This window comes from Pteropus alecto, unplaced genomic scaffold, assembly GCF_000325575.1.
Source record: "Pteropus alecto unplaced genomic scaffold, ASM32557v1 scaffold71, whole genome shotgun sequence".
Lineage (NCBI taxonomy): Eukaryota > Metazoa > Chordata > Mammalia > Chiroptera > Pteropodidae > Pteropus > Pteropus alecto.
In genome coordinates, this window is record NW_006433024.1 from 2,237,998 (window position 1) to 2,259,520 (window position 21,523).

General features: G+C 34.6%; 1 protein-coding gene across 1 annotated transcript in view; it reads left to right on the top strand.

The window, feature by feature from the left end:
• Nucleotides 1–21,523, top strand: part of NELL1 (neural EGFL like 1) — a 709,438-nt gene that overhangs the window by 546,310 nt on the left and 141,605 nt on the right. Inside the window, exon 18 of the mRNA XM_015586345.2 lies at nucleotides 449–544. Coding sequence (XP_015441831.1) covers nucleotides 449–544 — 96 coding nt within the window. The remainder of the gene's footprint in view (nucleotides 1–448; nucleotides 545–21,523) is intronic.

The following is a 21,523-nucleotide window of genomic DNA, read 5'->3' on the forward strand; positions in this document are numbered from 1 at the left end:
TATGTTATCCAAAATTATATATACCCAAGTCTTTATAATGTTAAAAAGTCTTTATTGTAACAAAAGATATTTAGAGAAAAATAGTTACAAAATAGTATTTAAAATAGTTTTACTTTATCCCAATCCTAGCCTTTCTAGTTATTCAATGTATCCTGTTTTATTTCAAATATATCAACAACAATAATAGCAACAGTAATAGCTATTCATACTAGTTACCTTTTAGTACATGCCAGCCATGTGCTAAATATTTTAAATTATTTCAATTGGTTTCATATAAACTGGTAAAGCAGGTGTTATTCCATTTATTTTCATACCAAAATTTTTAAATATGTCAAAACAGATATGTATTCTTTATGCAACGAAGAATCATTTTCACGCTCATGCTTTTTGCCATGAGTTTTCTTATTGCAGTTTTATCTAAGAGAAATCCCTCATTCTTTTGCAACAGCATTCTGCGAAGAGGGCTGCAGATATGGTGGAACATGTGTGGCACCTAACAAATGCGTCTGCCCTTCTGGATTCACAGGAAGCCACTGCGAGAAAGGTAACCTACCCCTTTTTGGTGGAGGGAGAGAAAGAGAGAATTTCAAAGAGAATGGAGACTCTTTCTGTAGGAGAATAGTACTTTGGGTTGCTTTGAGACATTATGTTTCAGTGTTGGATGAGACTCCCCAAATTGTCACCTTTTGATTGCTGCCTAATAGGTGTCCTCCCTCTGAAAATAGAGCTTCATTTGCTCCCTTCAACATCTCCAAATTAGCAAGGTTGAATCTTTCTCTGCTATAGTTTGAAGTGCGCATTTTGAGTGTTAATTAGAGATAAAGCCTGACAAACTGACCTGCCTCAATTATTATCTATTGGGGGTAGCATCACACATGACTGTTAGAGTTATAATAATCTGCTGTGTCAACAGAATCTAAATTAGAACCACGGGTTCCTTGTATAAAAGCACATTAACTTCAGCAGCGGGTTTATTGGTGTACTTGGGATTCTATTCTAATATTGGTTTATTAGGAACATTAGCATTCATAGACCTGATATAAGCCAATTAATATTTGTAAGATTCCATTAGGTGCACCTTTCTATTTGCAGTAAATGTAGTATTTACCATTGGCATTATTTGGTGAAATCAGCTCTATTATTAATTGAAGAAGTCCTATGGGTATGTAACTAAAAATTACATTCAATGTCTATATGCCAGTGATATCAATGATAGCAAAAGGTCTAAACCACATAAAATTGAATATTTCTGTATATTTGCTCATGAGTTTTATTGGGCTAAAATCACTTTACTGTGTTTTTCCGAGTCTGGAATATCACACTTGACACCTCATAGTACAGCATAAAAATATGGAAATATGATGCTGTAATCATTATCCTTATTATCTATGAAAGAGAGAAATTTTTTATCCAATGCCAGAGATCTGAGCAAAGCTCTCATTTCCTTTCCTTTATGTTTAAAGGTTTCTGAATTTAGATAATAATTTTAAAAAATTTTAAATTAATTTATTTTTTAATTGAAGAAATGATTTAAAAATTTAAATAATAACTTTTTAAATAAGTCTATTATACCCCTACTTGTCTAACATATTACATTGTACTGCTGTATGCTTATAAGGTGTCCTGATCCTTTCAAAAATATCAGAATTTAACTATATAAATTATTCAACAAGGAAATCAAGTAATATGTGCACCATTATTTTCCATATTTTAAGACATTGTCAATGAATCAAATTACATTTATTAAATAATAATTAATTGGTTTGTTCTTAAAAAAAGACATGTAAAAGAGCCAAGAACTGCCTGTGAGCAGAATGAGAGAATTACCACATGGAGCTTGAGAATTTTTGCCGAAAGTAAAGAATCTTAATGGTAACTTAGCACACATGCCCTTATTGCAGTGCATTTGATTTTAATTAGGTTTTCTAAAAAGAAAAAAGCTATAAAATTTCTCATTATTTTCTATAGAATTGCCATGTTTCCCTAAAATATGTACACAGAAATTAATGGGGATAGAATGGTAACGATGATAATGTTGATGATGATGGATACTACTGGTAATGATATGCCATTTATTATGTACTAATTATGTATCAGATCTTTAAAATGAGTATTTTAATATTAAGAATAAAGAAAATAAATAGATAATATCACTCCTGTTTTATAGATGGCAAAATAAAGGTTAGCTAGGTTAAGTAACTTTTGCAATGCTACAGAGTCAGTATTAGAACTGAGAATAAATTCACGCTGAATTCCACAAAGCCTGCATTATAAACCATTGGATGTATTTCTCAAGGATAATACATAGACTTCCTGTTAAAATCCAGATTCCTGGGACACCACCTCTTACCTGTGGGAGAGTTCATAAACCTTCACTTTCACCAAGCACCACAGGTTGCTTGTTATAAATCAGTATTATATTATTATTGTGATATTTAACCAGAACATCTACTCTAAAATTCTTATCCTTTTTATGTTATATTTTATATTATATTATATATTATAAATTATTATATTATACTCTAAAATTCTTATCCTTTTTATATTATATTTTATATTATAAAGAATTAGGGAAGAGCAATGATTTTAGACCTGGGTCTAAGTCAGTGGCAGCCTAGGAAAAATTAGTTATGATGTCTGATGGCTTCAAGATGTGACTTCTATCCTCTTCTCTGCTCAGTAAGTGGTTGGTTGAATTTGTGCTTACATTCTAGTCTGTAATGTGGAACAAATAAAGCAGAAATAAAGGAGAAAATCAAGACCAGAGGCAAAAGTGAAATAGAGATAGGGATAGGCAGGCCGTAGTTTCCTATATAACTGTTAAAGCTGAGATTTATTATTACATATTCTTGAATTCTTGCAGTTATTACAAGGTACAAAAACAGTAAAATAAAACAGGTTTTCTTTGCATATGATGCTATCTTCTATTGTTAACAAAGCCATTTCATTTAATATAGGCCAATATTCTAATTCTATAAAATTTTTTGTGTGTGAATAGATTAAAGTACATCTTTTCCAATTCATTGTGTGCAAGGACTCTAGATGAGTTATGGAACAAATACTAAAAACCTATGTCATGTCTTATCTGAATTATTTTGTCATGTCGATCATGAGCTATAAGCATTAAGTAATTCTATTTGTCACTGAATAGTGAAGCTGCATGCCTTGAGATTTAGGGTAAAAGAAAATATGCAAATGCATCATGAATGTCTATGATATGATTACATTAAATCTTCTATTTGGTTTGTTTTAATTTCAGGACTAACTAAATGGTCCCCTTTGAGCTATGTAGACTCCACTTATATTTAGTCTGAAAAATATTGCCCTTGGCCCCCTGAGTTACTGGTTTTATTCATTGCTCGTGGTATTCAGCCTTTGAGAATTCAAGTACACTTAGTTAAATTATTAAAATAATCTGTTAAAGAAAATGGCTATCTAGAATTTAATGGAGTTAAAAATCCCTCGTGTTTTTGGTATGTGTAAAATAAAGATGAACAGCTATGCATTTGTTTTACATTGATGAGATTTTAGTAAAGTTAAACTTTTCACAACCCCACTCAAGATAAGCAAACATTTTACTTCTTTTGGTTTCTGGACATATTATGTTGGTTCTCCTCTTACCCTTTATCCTTTCTCTGTGCCCTTGGTTTTGATTTGGTTTCACATTTAACATCGAGATGTATAAAGAGAAAGATAAGTAAGGAATCAATATGAAGTATAGTTTTTGCTACTTAGGATAGAAGAGGGCTACTGGTGAAAGCTCTCTTCTTAACCTAGTAGAATTAGAAGCATATCGTGCCACACTGACGTAATGTAGCCAACCACAAGTCGAGACGAAATAACAAGAAATCCTCCTAGAGACTTTTCGAATGTAAAACCAAAGAGCTACACGAAATCCAGAAACATCTTACCTACCGTAATGCAGCAGAACATCCTCCTCTGAGAAGTGATTAAGACTAAGTTTTCTACTTGGCATTAAGCATATTTGCAAGCAACAATAAATAGAGATGAAATATAATGTATTAAACTATTCCAGTTGGGGGTTTCTTAACCTTAGCACTTTTGACTTTTAGGAATGGATAATTCTTTGTTGCAGAGAGCTGTCCTGTACATTGTGGGATGCTTAGCAGCATCACTGGACTCTACCCACTAATAGTAGCATTGCCACCCTGAGTCATGACCATTAAAAATGTCTCCTGACATTGCCAGATATTCCCTGGGAGGCAGAATCACCCTGTCGACAATGTCAGGTCTAGAAGTACCATTTTTAAAAGTCTTAAAATATGTGTCAGGATAGTTATTTGTGATGATATAGACAAGATGGCTAATTTTATTGCATTTTCCTACTTGTATATTACACAAATTATAAATTGTATAAATGCAATTATTCAGACATCAGTACCATAACCAGTGCCTTGTGAATCAGACAGTGAGTTGGACAAGATTAGTCAAGCTGTAGACTAGATCATAGTCCAATGTAAAATAATTAGAAAAAACATGCTGATGTTATAAAAATAATAGACCTTGACTTTTTTCCATAGTTGTTTCAGAAATGGGTTCACTTATTCTACATATTATTCAATAGACACACATAACCATTGAACCTCTCACAGCCCTTCCAAAGAATGTTAAGTATCTGATCAAGAATATTCAAGGAAATCAATAAATAACCACAAGTTTAACAACATTATCCATTCACGATATAATTTCTAGTAATTATTTTTTATGTTTTGGTTATCTGAATTTTCTAATTTTCTACAATATAAGTCATGTTTGTAATAAGAAATGATTTTTTTAAGCTTAAAGAGAACATGAATGTCATGAAAAGAACTTCATTTTTCCAAGTTACTGGGAATCTTTTAACCTTTCCTAAAGGGAAATGACTTTTTGCAGGATAATTTATTCTATCCTTTTCACTGTGCCTCAGGGACTTGCAAATATGTAGACAGAGGGTAATAGTTTGCCCTGAGTATATTATTCATCCACCAGGTAAAAAAGGATGGTCAGAAACAAAGATGTCTATATTCTTCCAAATTTTAAATCTTGCCCGAATTTCAAGAGAGCTCTGCTGGCATTCATCTATTTGTAGTTGCTCAGCCTGTCTCTGTTTCAGGGAAAAATTTTAAGAGCCTTTAAGAACATGGATAATAGCTCCATTCTGTTAATGGAGAAGAGGATATTTTTTGTTTTCTCTCCAGCTATCACAGGACTGTGGGGAAAGCATCTGGGAAGAGGATGAGTTGCAAATGTGCCTCTTCAACTTCTTAGCAGTTTGGAGATTTATATAACTTTTCTCAACATGAGCTTTCTCTGGTTGTCTGGCACATATAAATGGCAGATTCTATTATTAACCTTGCTGCTGTTGTTAAGCAGCTAATGGATACCCAGAAAAGAGTAAGCAGTACTTTTGTGGCATCATTTAAAAAGAGAAATAAGAGGATTTGAGGTTTCTCTGCATTGCCCATCCAGTTGAACCCACCAAAAAAGAATGAACACAGGTGCTCTCTTTATGTTTTATTAAAGTTGGTGAGTATGAATTTGAGGAGCTATTATCTGCACTGGATCTTTGCAGAAATAGAGAATGGCAGTGGAGACAGACTGCAGTAGAGCATGAGAGGAGCCCAAACTCACTAACACAAGAGCATCCATCTTTAGAGCAGCTGAACCTTGAGTTCAGTTGCCAAACCTAGAATCCCTTGTTCAGGATCCCCTTCCTCTCCTCAGTTCCACCCACACAACTTTCTTCTTTCTGCTGTGATGGAGAAATTGTGCTAAAGACCCAACGCATTTCCCTGTGGAGTTGCCACTTAACTCTCAGAGCAACTTGGAGCTATTTCAAAACCCTAAACTTGACACTGCCAGGATCACCATTTTGCCAGGTATCAGACCTATGGAAAACTATCTCAAGCCATTTTTTATTCTCATCTTGATACAGAGCAAGTTTTCAAGTCATTTCAGTATAACTGTAGGGAATGATTCCTTTGTTCAGAAACAAGGATTTTGGATAAATTAAAGATGCAGCCTGGAAGAGTGAAAAGAGTACTAGTCTGATCTGATATTAGATGTGCCACCGTGAATTAATTAGCCTCTCTGCACTGAAACCTGTATTATCTTAGTATCTAGCTATTATGAGTTCTAAACTTTTGCGTTTGTTATTTCTCATGAGGCAGCTAGTTTCACCCTGTTGAGTACATATAAGGATGTGTATAATTGTTACCCAGCCAAACAATAGTGAAGTTGGGGTTCTAACCCATGTATGACTGGGGTTCTAACCCACGTATAAATTTCATATACCTTCCAATATCTCTTGCCTCTTGATCACATCACCTGTGTACAGGGCAACTTAAACTTAACAGATTATATGGGAGGTCAAATAAATTATGTTCTGTGAGTCATGAGCCATAATTTCCTACTTGATTATGTACATTGTTTTATATCTTCCTTTCTACGTCTTTTATGTGCCTAAGGCAGGAAGGGATAAAAAAGTAGGGATTAAGAACATAGTCTCTGAAGCTATACTAGCTCAATTTAAGTTGGGGTTCACTATTTGCCAGAATCTGTGATTTTGGATCAGATATATGTAATGTTTCTAACTTCAATTTTCTACTAGAATATCGACATTACCTATCTCAGTGAGATTAAATGAAATAGTCTATTTAAATCACTTGGTAGAGTGCCTGGCACGCAGTAGGTTTCTAGAAATCATATATTGTCAATTCTATCCTCAGTTTACTGGGTAATAAAATTGAGACTCAGAAATAATATTCTACTTTTCTGTGGACAGTCAGTAGGTAAATGGTGGAGCCATGCAGTATATCCATCTTTCACTACCAAAATCTCTGTATTTTTACTACCAGCCCTCACAGCCTCTCACAATACCATTCAGATGTAAACTGTTTATATTTGCGTCATCTTTGCTAATTCATATTCTCTCTGTTCCCATAAACATGTTATATAATTTCGTATCAAGCTAATACATATTAATTTATGCAGCAGTGTTTTTGCTCAGTTTGCTCAGGGAAAAGAGTTAATTCAGAACCTAAAATACTGACATTAATAACTTAGGTGTGGTTCTTGGGAAGGATTTTTTTTTTTTTTTTTTTTTTTGCTATTCTTTATTTCCCAATTCTTGGAGTTGAAATTAAAGATTTAACCCCAAGTTCTCACTGTATTACCGATAGCATAGGCAGCTTAGTACATAGGCTTATCTGAGGCCTCATTGAAAAGGCTACCACACTTGTCCTTCTGCAAATATTTCCTTAGCCCTTCATTAATTCCTCAAATTCATTTAAGAAACACAAACATTCTATTCTTAATTTAGCGTCAGGGAACCTGGCATATATTCCTGGATTCTACTATTTACGAGCTATATGACATGGGGCAGAATCAGGTTTTCTATGTAAAATGGGATTAATCATCCAAGAAAAACCTAAAAGTTGTCTATACACACCCAAGCATTCCTAGGACTTTACCCTGAAAGAGTAATCAGAGATGGGCACGTAAATGAGGTTTGATGATACACTTAGACTCTTTAAAAGATGGCATTTTAAATAATAATACATCAGAAGCAACCTCTATTTAGAACAATAGAGAATTAATGAAATGAATTATGTGTAACCATTCTATGGAACCTTTAAAACCTATGCAAGAAGACTACTTAGTGAAGCGGGAGATACAGTGTTTGGTAAGGAACGTGAATTCTGGAAGCAGACTTCCAATTTTGAGGACCAGCTTTAAGATCTTGGGAAGTTACTTAAAATTTTTGTGCCTCAGTTTCTTGAGTTAAAAATTGAGAACAAAAACAGTACTTTCCATTAGAGAATTTTAAAAAAATGTCCTGGTATCTGGTGAGCACTCTATAAGCACCGGCCCCGATAAAGTAAAAATGACATGCTCATTATTCCAGTTTTTATGTACAAACACACCTACACTGCGTGTACAGAAAAGAGCATGGGAAGGATGTTGATCTCACTATGACCTATCAGGTCTTTGTGCAAATGAGGACTTTTTAGGATCCCCAAAAAAGTTACATTTATGTAATTAATTCAATATTGTATTAAAGCTAAACAAAGCCTTTTTACCTTTCCACTCATCAGCCTTGCCACAATCTGAGAATTCTACATCTGAGCAGAAGATGTGGACAGTTTTCCTTATTCCTTTTCAGTTTCATATTTTAAAATTCACAGGTGTCATGAATCTTACCCAGGGTGAGAGAATTTTATGGGAAGAAAAAAAGGAATCATGTAACTGGTACGGTGGTCGTCTAGCATTGAAACCTTCTGGATGGAGATGTGTAGTTGCTGATTCTTCCTTTATGACGTGCTTTGGTGAGGGTTTTCGATCACTAGGACCTTCCAAATTAATTTCCTTTTTATCCTTTCATCCTTCTGTAGCTCTGAGCTTGTGAAGGTCCATTTCTCTTTCATAGCTCCTATGCCCTGCAAGATTTCCATATGATTAGGGTACCTCCCTGACTCTCTCTTTTGAAGAATCCCTATAAACAGATACTTTCTCACTCAATCACTCTAAGTACAGCCCTCTCTTAATGCGTTTTATTTTTCTCCTCTGTTATGTGAGTAAAGGAGCCCCAGACCTAGGCATTGACCTTTGGACTTCTAAGGCATAAGTCAAATACCAGTTGCTATGTCCCTCGTCATCCAGGGGACATTTCTACGTGTGTCTGAAGTCTGTTATTTTCAGATGAATTTACAGAGGAAGTTCTTCCCTTTCTTTCCCCGTAAAAGGTAACAGGGATCTGGCAGCATGCCAAAGAGCTTTCTCTAATAAAGTTCTCATTTTTGACCTCATCAAACATCCTTTGCTGAATTTCTAGGCCCTTGTTTACAGAGCTAGCAGGTGGTTAACGTAAAGTAAGCACAACTGATGTTTGAAAGTGTTGTAAAGGTAGTCTAGCACCCAGCTGTGGAATGTGGGAGTTTTTAACATGTTGTCATCTACCGAAACTCTGATGGGAAAAATCCAGTTTTAATATCCTATTACATTTGAGTTCAATAAATGTTTGATAAATGAATGAGTATAGGCAAGGACCTTAAAATTCACATGGTCCAGTCTTTTCGTTTTGTAGTTCACTAGTTTTAATAACTCCAATTCAAATCTTATTTAAAAGACATCTAAGTGAAAGTATATCATATTGAGAATGGAGGAAAGTAATACCATTAATAAGAATGCCATCAATAAGAATAGTATAGAAATTTTGTGTATTTCCAGTAATTTTGTCAGCATGACTTTCCAGAAGGCAAAGTGAAGGGAACTAACCTTTTTTAGTAAATTGGTGTTCCCCATCAAATAAATGAGAGCTATGAGGGATTACCTCGTCTAGTTAGCAATGCATAAAATAATTCCTGACTATTTAAATGGCAAGCAGTTCTTGCTCCCCACTAGGCAAGCTCATACCATTGAACTGTGAAAGTCAGGAGTTTGGTTCATACAGTCATTTTTAATTTTATGCCCTGGGGAATACAGACACCACTGTCACTTGAAGCACGATGGCTAAACAGAAAGGAAATCCAGATTTCTGTGAAAATATGACTAACTGGGGCCTAGAAATTACAAACTTTCCCTAGTAACTAGTATCCAAGAATTCTTTGTATCCAAGAACATGTACTGCACTGCAAATCATGTGGAAAAAGGCTAATTGAAGCCCATAGACTGAAGGAGAAGGAGTATAACTCTGGCGATTCGCGTCATTCTCCCCTAATAGGATTCACTGATTAGAAAAGGCAGTTGCCTGAAAATGTTCACTTGGGTCCAAAATATGATGAATCAAACATCAGGATCTTTTCATTCATATTGGTAGTGGTTGATAAGATAAACAGTTTCTGGCTTGGTGGGCTAATGTGGTTTTAAAGCATTCCCCAGTTTAAAGAGCTCTCAAAGTTATCTGTGGGTGGCAGCAATTTTAGCTTAGTAGATTGAGTCCGTGAGAGGAAATTCTGGAAGATTATTCTATTAAAGAATATTTTACTAAGAAAATCTTTCAGTACCTCTTTGGTGCTTGCAAGGTAAAGTCCAAATCTCATGGCGTGATATGTAAAGACCTCTGTGATTGGTCTCTGTCTATCTTTGCAGCGTTATCTCCTACTTCTCCTTCACATGCATCTGAAATTCCAGCCCATTCTAAACTACTTCTGATCATAGAAATGTACCTTATTTTTCCAAATTTCTGAGCTTTTGTTTGTAATTTTCTCTCTGCCTGTGACACACATATACACATATCTATAGATCACAAATATATCAATTTAAAATAATAGAAAATTGAGGGTCTCCAATAATCTGGGATACTGATCATCTTCCTCTCAAATTGTTCCTCCATGGTCATCTGTATTCCAGTTGAGGGCAAAATCTGTCCTTTCGCAGTTTCTGTATCGAGATATTAAAGTCATCCTTGACTTCTTTGTTTTGTAACACACGTCCAAGTCTTTGCTTTGCCTTCAAAATATACCTAGAATCCACACTTCATATGGCTTCCACCACTACCACCCTTGCACATGCCATCCTCATCTGTAATCTAGATTAATGTAAAAGCCGTCTAACTCATCTCCCTTCCCCTGTTGTACAACTATAGTGTCTTTTCAATGTAGTAGTCAAAGAGACATCTTTTAAAAAGTCAGACCCAGTTAGTCCTTTACTTCAAATTTTCTATGGCTCCCTATTTTCACTCAGTCAAAGTCAAAGTTGTTAGAATGGCCTATAGGAGTCTGGGTCCCCTTCCTTATTACGTCTCTGCCCTCGCCATTCGATGTGCACCCCGTCTCTTGTATATCTTCTCTTCCAGTTATAATGGTCTCCATGATTTTTCTGTAACATGCTAGTCATATTTTCCTTACTGTTGGGTATGCTTGGAATTTTCACAATCAATTCTCTTATGTCGTTTTGTTTTCTGCTCAAGGGTTATCTCCTTAGAGAGACCCTCACCATTAACTAAAATAACCCAGCTCCTCCTCCTTGACACTTTTTTATTGTCTTTATCATTCCCAGACAAAATAATGGTTTTTTTTTTCTGTGAGTAGTCCAACTGCCTAGCCAGGATATAAACTCCACGAGGGCAAGGTTTTTTGTCTCATTGTCACTGTATTTCCAGGGCCTAGGCCAGTTACCCAAAACATTTGTTGAATAAAAGGATAATTTAATAAAATCCTCTTAGTTTTCATGTTAGTCCCCAAAGCCACAGTACTGTCATCATGATATGTCTTGAGAAGAATGAGAAAATTATTACTGTCAATCACATACCTTCAACCCTGATATTTTTAGATCATATGTAGTCAGAATTATCCTTGGTGTTTCCTTCTCTCTCACTTTCCCATTTAATTGATCATTACAGTCTGTCTGTTTTCTCCAACCTACTGCCTAGTCTAAACCACTGCCTAGAATGATAACATAAGGCAAAACTCCAGACTCCAAGTCCTGTTCCTCACACACAAAAAACGTTCATCTTGCATTATGGCCAATATAATGCCCCAAATACGAATGCTATCAAATTATTTCCCTGCTGAAAAACCTTAAATGTTTTCTATTGCCTTTGGAATAAACTCCAAACTCCTTTTAGTAGTTATTGATGACTCTGAGCCTCTTCCCCATTCAGTTATAATCAATGTTCCTTTCATCAGATTTTCTCAAAGCATCACTCTTCCTACTTCAGGCCTCTGCCTAGGATATTTGCTCTATCTGGAACTTTTTAGTCTGTCAGTCTGTCTGTCTGTCTGTCTGTCTCTCTCTCTCTCCCTCCCTCTCCCTTTTTCTCTCTGTCTCTTTCTCTCTCTCCAACTCTCTCTGTTTTAAACCATATAGAAAATAACAGTTAATTTTCTTGAAGTTTCCTTTTACTATTGTAACACAGAGAAACAGGTATTAGAAACATTCTTTTAAATTTTGTTCAGGAAGAACGCTTTTGCCTGTTAATCAATTTTCTTAATTATTTATACCGACAATTGCCATTTGTTTCTTTCTAGACTGTTTTCCTTGTAAGGTAAACCCGGACCTGCGCTCTGTGATCCGAGGCGTTCGCACGAACCCCCAGAAACAGAAGGGAAGGGGAAGAGCACGCGCAGACGCTCGCTCACGGGCCTAGACCGGGCGGCCGGCCCGCGGACTCGCCTCTGCTCCTGGGAACCTCCCTCTCTCTCTCTCTCCCTCTCTCTTCCTCTCTCTCCCTCTTCCCCACTACCAAATCTGGTGCCCATCATCCATTGTTCTCTCACTTAGATCTTAAGCTTTTCTTCAGAAATATATTGCAGACTCCATAGTCAAGGTTAAATCCCCTTCCCTGTGCTCCATATCAACCTGGTTTTCCCTTTCATAAAATGTATCATATTTAATCATTGTGGACCTGTTTTTCATCCTCTTTCTTTCTTCCATCAATCCCTGTAGCAGAGTCAACACCTATGTTTAACTTCCATTACCCCCAAAGACTCTACAGAGTATTGACTCAGTGTACCAATTATTAACACAATGTCTTGAAATCAAAATGGTATATGTTCTAGCTATTTTTTTCCCCATTCCTTTCTTGCTGATCCTATTCTTCCCACCCCAAGGTGTTAATGATAAGACATATTAAGTGACATCATATGGGGTTTGCATAACATGTTTCTGAATAACAGAAGTATTAACATCTAGGAAGAAAACTTTGATATGTATAAACTAGACAGTTCATTTCAGGGGGATAAGCAAGTCTTCTCCTCCTGTTGTAGACAAGCCTTGGCCTTTCCTAGCCCATACCTGACCCAGATAACCCTACCTAATTTTGGTACTTTTGTGGTTCTTAAATTGCCAAGCAGATTACTTGTTTGGAATTGTTAAAGAACTGTGAACTGCTCTTTTAAGCACTTTTTAATTCACTGTCAGCAAATTATTATGGCAGTCTCTTTCAGTAAAATGATATCAAGCTCTCAATGGCAAGCTTGAATGTTTTCAGATGCTTGGTCTCCAGAGATGTGGAAATACCACAGTTACTGTGCATTGCCCATAAACTCCATACATTAGCATTTTGAAGATGTTTACATTTTTCTACATATTTTTCCCACTGTCTCTTACAGAATCATTACTTCTCCAATCTCTGATTTTTTTAGTCAGAGTAGTGAAAGAACTATTTAAATTACATAGAAATTTATAATGCTTAGGCTAGAACTTCATTTGTGCTGGACCTTGTGCTCAGTATTTGACATATGTTATTTAAACTGCATCATTCAATGTCATATAATGTGTCAAATTTCATCATATAATTTCTATATACCACGTGGCCATTTTTCAAGCCTATAAGTATACCTCAGGGCCTTTGTACCTGGTGCTTTCTCTTTCTGGAATGTTCTTCCTCTATATATCTTCATGACTCATTTCTTTACCTCCTTCAGGTTTCCACTCAAATGTTACTTCTCAGTGAGCCTTTCCTACCACACTTAAATGCAACTCTAAATCTTGCCCCAAACAATAGTACCTCAGTTCTCTGCTAATTTTGCTCATCGCACTTATCATCATTTAAGACACTGATTTTTATAACATCTGGCTTGCTTCTTCTCTCCCTAGCCTCTTAGAAAGGTTGACTACTGTCATGGCAGAGATTTTGTCCATCATTGCTGCTAAAGCTCCAGCTTCCAGAATAGTGCTAGGCACTTAGTATGCACTCAATAAATATTTATTGAATGAATGAATTAATTAATGATTATCTTCATTTTTTAAAAAATTTGAGATTAAGAACTGAAAAATAGTATGTCCAAGATTATAGGGTCAGAGTTGTGATTTGAACAATACTCTGTGCCTCAAAGCTCAGGCTTCAAAATACTGTCCTTTGCTTCCCTTCTCAAAAAAGGCAAGGCTGTTTAAAAAGGCTTTGACAATATTCAGAGCTCATCTTTCCTGTGTTGTTTTTCTCAGTTGACCTTGGAATTCTAAGTGTGTCACTATTATTCCTCTGTATGTCATCTATCTCACATTGATGTTTTGAGAGACTAATTTTCCTCATCATACATTAGTTAATACTCTCTTCTTTAAAATAAGACTGGTGTAATAGTGATATTTCATGTCATACAGATCATTACGGTCTTCAGCGCATGTTTCCAGGCACTATATCATCTCTCTTTAAATCTCTTAACAGCTCCATGAGGGATATATCACCTACTCTTACAGATGAGGAAACTCAGGCTAAAAGATGAAAGAAACTGCTCAAGTTTGTAAAGCTAGTAAGAGGGACAGCTGGGGTATGAATTCTTCACTGGTAGTTTAAATTTTTATGCTTAAAATTTTTTTTTTATTATTATGTCATGCTACCCCCAACCTCTTTTCTACAGCAATGTTCATTTCTCTTGGCCCCAAGTTATTAACACAGATATTTAATTTTGAAAGTGCCAGAAGGATGCCCGTTTTACCTATAGGGCATTCTTACATCAGGACAATGGGACACAGTATAACTTTTCAAGCTGGACAACATCAGCCACTCACCAGGTGGCATTGACTAAGTTATATAACTTCTCAATCTGCTAGTATCTCTCACTCTTGTTGTAAGGACTAGAAAAAGTCTAATTAGTAAATTATTAGTGATAATAAATTACTAGATTGTAAAGAATCACAGTGTAGAGACTGTCATCTATAGCTTTTGTAATGTTATGAATTGTAGCTAATATTTATTTAACTCTTTATAATCACAGACCCTTTTTTCCATTTTTTTAATTTTATTAAATTCAATGGGTTGACATTATTTGTAAATAAGTTTCAAGTGTACATTCTGTAATACATCTGTATATTGCATTATGTGCTCACCACCCAAAGTCAAGTCTTTTTCTGTCACCAAGTATTTGACCTCCTTTAGCCTCTTCACACCCATTCCTTTTCCTTTTTGGTAACCACGATACTTGTTCTCCTTTTCCTCTGGTAATCACCATTCTGTTGTCTGTGGGTATTTATTTGTTTTTATTTGTTCATTTGTTGCTTTCTGTTTTGTATCCCACAGGAGTGAAATCATATGGTTCTTATCCTTTTCCATCTGACTTATTTTGCTTAGCATGATACTCTCATGATACATCCATATTGTCGCAAATGGCAAATATTTCATCTTTTCTTATGGCTGAGTAATATTCCATTGTATATATGTACCACGTAGTCTGTATCCAGTCATTCATCGAAAGACTCTTAGGTTGCTTCCATGTGTTAGCCACTAATCACAGACTCTTTTAAAGGTATTTTCTTTTTAAAGCATCTCAAGAAAGCATTGTGAACTAAGATTAATTTCCATCTTTCAGACAAACATATATAGGTTAAAAAGACTTCTCCAAGTTCATAGAATTAGCAAACACTAAGCGGCTATTCTAATATGCGTCCTTCAGTTCCACCACTCAAGTTTTGAATTTGAAGTGGAATGAAAGCAATGTAAACCTTTCAGAGATGATGCTACTCTAACAAGGATTAATGATTAAGTATTATCCTAAAAAAACATCCCACACATATTAGGGCATGACATAACACATCATCAGAGAAGTGAAATTTATAAATCAGAAGGAAAGATCTCTAAACAGATTTTGCAGGTAAGTATCATACAAACAATTTAGAACTTTCTGGAGAGATCCAAAATCTGTTTCATATATACCTGCAGATCTCCCCCCTGATTTAACGTAATTATTTTCCTCAAAGAAAACTTATTTTAATGTCAAGGAAATATGTTTTTATGAAGTGAACCATCTGGCTTATATTTTAGTATTTATTAGCTTCCAAGTACTATGAATCTGAGAGAAAACATTTTCTTATTCCTCAGTCTATTAACATACCTGTAGCTGGAGGTGGCAATGTGCCAGTCACTATAGTAAGTATATAAATGATTTATAGCTGGAGTCCCCAGCCTTTCTACGAGAATCTAATGCCACTTTAGGTGGCGCTAAGGTGGTGATGCTAGTGCTGGGGATCAGCTGCAAATACAGATGAAGCTTCACTTGCTTGCCATTTACCTCCTGCTGTGTGGCCTGGTTCCTAACAGGCCAAGGACCAGTACCAGTCTGTGACCTGGGAGTTGGGAACCTCTGATTTATAGGATAGATACTATTATTATGCTCATTTTATAGGCGAGGAAACCGAGGCTTAAATATGTAGGTTTGAGACTGGAATTTGCTTCTGCAGCAAAATAGGCAGTTTCTCTTCTAAGTTCTTAGCTATCTTCATTTTTGAAGGTATTCCTGAAAAACAATTTCTTTAATTATATAGTTAAATCACTGTCCCTTTCTCTCTTCAGTTTCTGAAATATTTAGCAGGGGCATTATCTAGTAGAACCTTTGATGTCTCATCCTGTTCCTTTTTGTCTAAGGATGATCTCAAGACTTGAAATAACCCTAAGCATGAAAAGCAGGAGATCTGGAAAACTCAAAAAAGTTAATAAATTTTTATTGAAATGTAACATGAAGATAGAGAAGCATACAAAACATAATTATACAACTCAATGAATTTTTAGAAACTAAAAACATCTTTGAAACCAGAACCAAGAGTAAAGAATAGAACATGATCCGCATCCCCAACGCCCACTCTCCAAAACTCCACGGAGAGGAACCTCTGTCCTGACTTCTAACACTATATAGATCAATTTTACCTGTTTTTTAACATTATACAAATGGAATCAAAGTATATGACCTCGTTTGTGTCTGACTTCTTTTGTTCAACATTAGATCTGTGAGATATATCCATGCTGTTGCTTATATTTGTAGTTTTTAAAATTCTCATTATGGAATAGTGTTCCATTTCGTGAATATGCCAAAATGTATTGTTGGACATTTGTAGTTTTTTACAATTTTGGTTATTTTGCTACAGTAAATATTCTCATGCATATCTTTGGGTGACCATATATAAGTATTTCTATTTATCTATATATCTAGGAATGGATTTGCTGGTTACGCATAGATTCAGTTTTAATAGAATCTGCCAAAGTTTCCCAAAGTGGTTGTACCTATTTATATTCCAAGTAGCAATAAATAATTATCCCAATTGCACCATAACTTTATCTGTACTTTACTGTCTGTCTTTTTTTCATTCTAACAATACCACTGTTGTGGTATTATATTATGGTTAATTTACACTTCTGTGATGATGAATATAGTTGATCTCATATGCTTATTGTCTTTTTGATTTTTTTTTTTGTGAAGTATCTAGTCAAGTCTTCAGCCTTTTTATCTGTTGAGCTGTTTGTTCTTTATAAGAGCATATAGTTTAAAAGGTTAAATAGTTCTATGTGACTATTTATGAAAAAAAAACAGGAATTTCTTGCTCTAGTCTTACACTATTCCTCCTCTCCAGAGTCAGTCATGTTCTTCCCTATGTCTCTAATAATGATGATAATAAATTTATACTATTATTTCTTGATTTCTCCATTTTAGGCATTATCTATTGACCACCAAGGAAGATAAAGATTTAGTTCTTTTTTTACTTTTCACATGCATGCACATGTACGTGCACACACACATTTATACACATAAACACTTCCAATTTCCCTTGTCTTCTATTTAAGTTACATCAATATTCAGCGTTTACCTTATTATGTCTATGTAAACAATATTTATAAGTGAGCAGTAGAGTTAACTATCATTACGTCTCCTCTGTTACCCAAAAGCTTGCTTTTTCTGGATTTCTTTGGATCTTCTTTCAACATAATATCTTCTTTCGTTCAGTCTCCTGTTTCATAAATACTGTTTATTTCTCTTTTTTAGATTACAACCTCATTTTTACAGAACAGATAATCAATTAGTTTCTTGAGAAAAAGTTTAGAGAAGATAAATTGTTCAAATGTTGCATGTCTGAAAATGTTTTTACACTCCTTTTGTATTTAGTTGATGGTTAGGATGGGTATAGAATTATAAGCTAAATAGGATTATTATAGAATCCTATTCTTCTGGAACTCTCATTGCCAGAGCTGTTCTTATATATAAAGTGTATTAGCAGAGTATTGTGGGAATAATGCTTTTGTCATATTTTCCAGCATAAATTTTGAGAAATGCAGTGCCATTCTGTTCTCGATTATTTTTATGACACCTACTTTTCTCTTTCTGGAAAACTGTGGCCTGATTTTTTAAACTCAGTGGTATAATATTTGATGATGATTGATGTACCTCTGTCAGGATCTACTATTAAACCAATGTGCTGAGCTCATTGAAAAGCATTTCAATTTGAAAATTCCTGGTTTCATTTCTGGGATTTGAAAAAAACACTTTGATGATTTACTAACCTAAATTTTCTTTTTTTGTTATTTCTGGAACTCCTGTTATTTGGGCGTCAGATTTTTATCTTTTAATAGTTTGGTTACTTCTGCATCATTTTCATCTTTATATTTTATTACTTATTCTTTTTTAGGGAGATTTAGAGATATTTTATCAACTTTATCTTTCAAATATTTTGTTATTCATTTCTGCTATCCAATTTTATTATTGTTTTTGAATTTTCTTTTTGTTTTCAGTTCTTATAGATAGTATCTTCTTTGATGTTTTTGAATATACAATAGCAAGAATTTTTTAAGTTGTCTTATTAATTTGTAAAGTTTGTTTTATCTAAATTAATTTTTTCTGCTACTTTGTTTTTGTCTTCGCCTTTTGTCAAACATCCAATAGCCTTGTTTATCTGCTCAATTTAATGAGTGAAACATCAAAAAGTTGATTGAAAACTTAGTTTACATCCCTATGTGAGATGTTAATGTAAATGATTTTAGGTTCATTCTTTTGAGCTGATGCCACTAATTCTTGTATTCTTTGGTATAAATCAAGTCACTTTTTGGCTTTCTTCATTGTAGCCTATGAGTTTTTTTTCTTATGTCTTTTGAGTGAGTTGACACTCCTCCATCTCTTTTCAAGCTTCCAAAATTATGCTGTTTTTGTCTCCTTTCCAATGTGCTTTACCTTTGAAGGTTTGCGACCTTTATAATTTTCTTTAATATGATTTTATTAGTGTTTGATGGAGAAACTAGAGGCAAATATGAGTATTTGGTCTAGCATCTTTAATTGGAAACTAGCATCTCAGTTCAAAAATTGTTTCTGACCCATAGGTGAAAAGTCAGAGGAAACCCTGGCCCACATGGAAATGTAAATGCAATAACAGTAGTATAACTGACAGTGAAATTAGATTATATGAAAAATATTTCCCTTTAAGAAAAATGTTTGGGAGTAGGAATACAATTTTATTTTATAACTATGTCATGACAATTGCTCTTTCTAAAAACATTATAAGAAGAAACTTTCTAAAAATATAAACATTTCCCCTTTGGAAGTAGAGTATCTCTTTAATTTCAAAGACCAATAGAACATTATTGAAGATGTTGTGTCTGAATTATTTATTCAAATTTTCAGGATATTATGGGAAATTGGGACTTTAAATTGCTGCTCTAGTAAAAACAGGTAAGCCAAGTTTAAAAAAAAAAATTCAAGAGCTATTTCACATGAAATTTCATTTAAAATATAATTTCAAATGATTTGGAAGTGAGCCTTTCAATGGCTTAGGAAATGACCGAGGGAATATAAATATGAGGAAATGGTAAAGGGAAATGTAATACATAATTGGAATTGAAGGACCATCAAGATACCATAGAGATGAGCCCTGGGCTCAGACTTATTTAACAACTTCATTAATGATCTAGAAGAAGGAGGATTCAACAAGTTAATTAAATCTACAGATGGTCCTTAGTGGAAGTTAACAAATACCAGGGAGAACTGAGAAATAATATAGAAAGACCTGGGGGTCAAAAGCTCTGATAGCTTTGAGCACAAAAGAGCAAAATTAAATTTGGGAAGGATAATTACAACTGAATATATTTTGTTCAATGAGGAAAAAAAAAGAGTTAAACTGCAAACAATGCTGAATAGAAAATAGTAAAGCTAAAAGAAATTTTGTGTCAGATGAGTAAGTTATTTAGACAAAAGCAGAGCTTAGTGGCTCTAGAAATACATTCATTTTTTTTTTTTAAATGTACTTTTTTTATACAGTTGTGTGCCTTATATTCACAAAACAATTAGTGACCGGAAGATGGATGGCTTTACAAACACAAGTAAGAATTGCTCTAATCTTCAGATGTACTTACATATTAGTAAGGTAGATGGATTAGAATCTCCCAAATATGCTATAATGGATTAATGAGGTTAGGATCAAAAGATTATGGGGCGAATGGTATAACATGGGAGGAACCATTGAGAACAGACTAGGAAGTACTGACTTCAACTTTTAAACATGGACTGCTTGTGTTAATGTGGTAGGAAGTAGGGAGGATTACTGGGTCATTTTATATGATGTTCCAGTAGTACCATCCATGGTAGGGAGCCCCCTTAGGTCTGTGTGTTGGAAGAGCTTGTCAGATTTCAGTGGCAAAGTCAACAAAATAGAATCCCACTGAAGCCTAGGGGCAGGAGAGCAATGCAGAGGGAGTTATAGTGATAACCATTAGAATGGAAATCATTTATGTGCAAAGACACACATGGGAAAGATGTCGACCACTTATTGAGTACCTCACCTGTGTCAAGATTGTTCCAAGCACTTTACATAAATTAGTGCCTTTAATTCTCCTCACACTCATCCTACAGAATTAAACATTATTCTCATTCTCAGTTTGCAATCAAGAAAACTGAAGCCTAGAAGATCACCCAAGGTTAAGTGCTAATAAGCACTTAACTGGAGTTCAAACCAAGGGCCACCTGCTTCTAAGATCTGTATTTTTCCCCTTGTGTTACTCCATTTCCCAGAATATTAGCATAAATAATATGCAGATTGATGTGTGTGTATATATTTTGTCTGTTCCTCAGAGTTTTAGGTGCTTGTTGTAGGCAAAGAAACATTTTTTCTTCTGGAACTCTCATTGATGGAACTGTTCTTATTTAAAAAGTGCATTAGCAGAATTATGTCTGTGCAATTGCCAACACAAAATCATCTTAAAGGAAGAGTATTTTGTACCTCTGTTAATTTATTATGCATCTTGGGAGGGGAGACACATTGACTAATTAACATGTAGCCAAAATTACGTAACCTAATAATGCCATTCCCACTATTGTCACCCAGATAGTCTCCAAGAGTCATTAGATTTTAAAATTTAAGTATTGATATCTTCAAGAGGTAATGCTTATGTTTGTTAGAATATTCAAATATTCTACAGGCTTAGTTTGGAGATACATTAATAGTCTTTGTGTCCTACACATTTCCCTACTAAGAAGGAACAAGAATTACCAATTTCTTGTGTATCGGCTACTAGGTCACCAATTTTACTTTATTTTTTTTCCCATTATTTATTATTATTTTTTTAGTGATTTCTTGTTTTTTTAAATTCCTGTCCCCACCCCTTTGGGAGCTATCAGCTTGTTCTCTATATTTATGTGTCTTTTTCTGTTTGGTTTTGTTTATTCATTTATTTTGTTTTCTTAGAGTCCATATAAAAGTGTGATCATACAGCATTTGTCTTTGATTTTTTTCACTTAGCATAATATTCTATAGGCTCATCTACGTTGTTGTTGCAAATGACCAGATTTAATTTTTTTTTTTTGCTGAATAATATTCCTATTCTCTATATCTATAT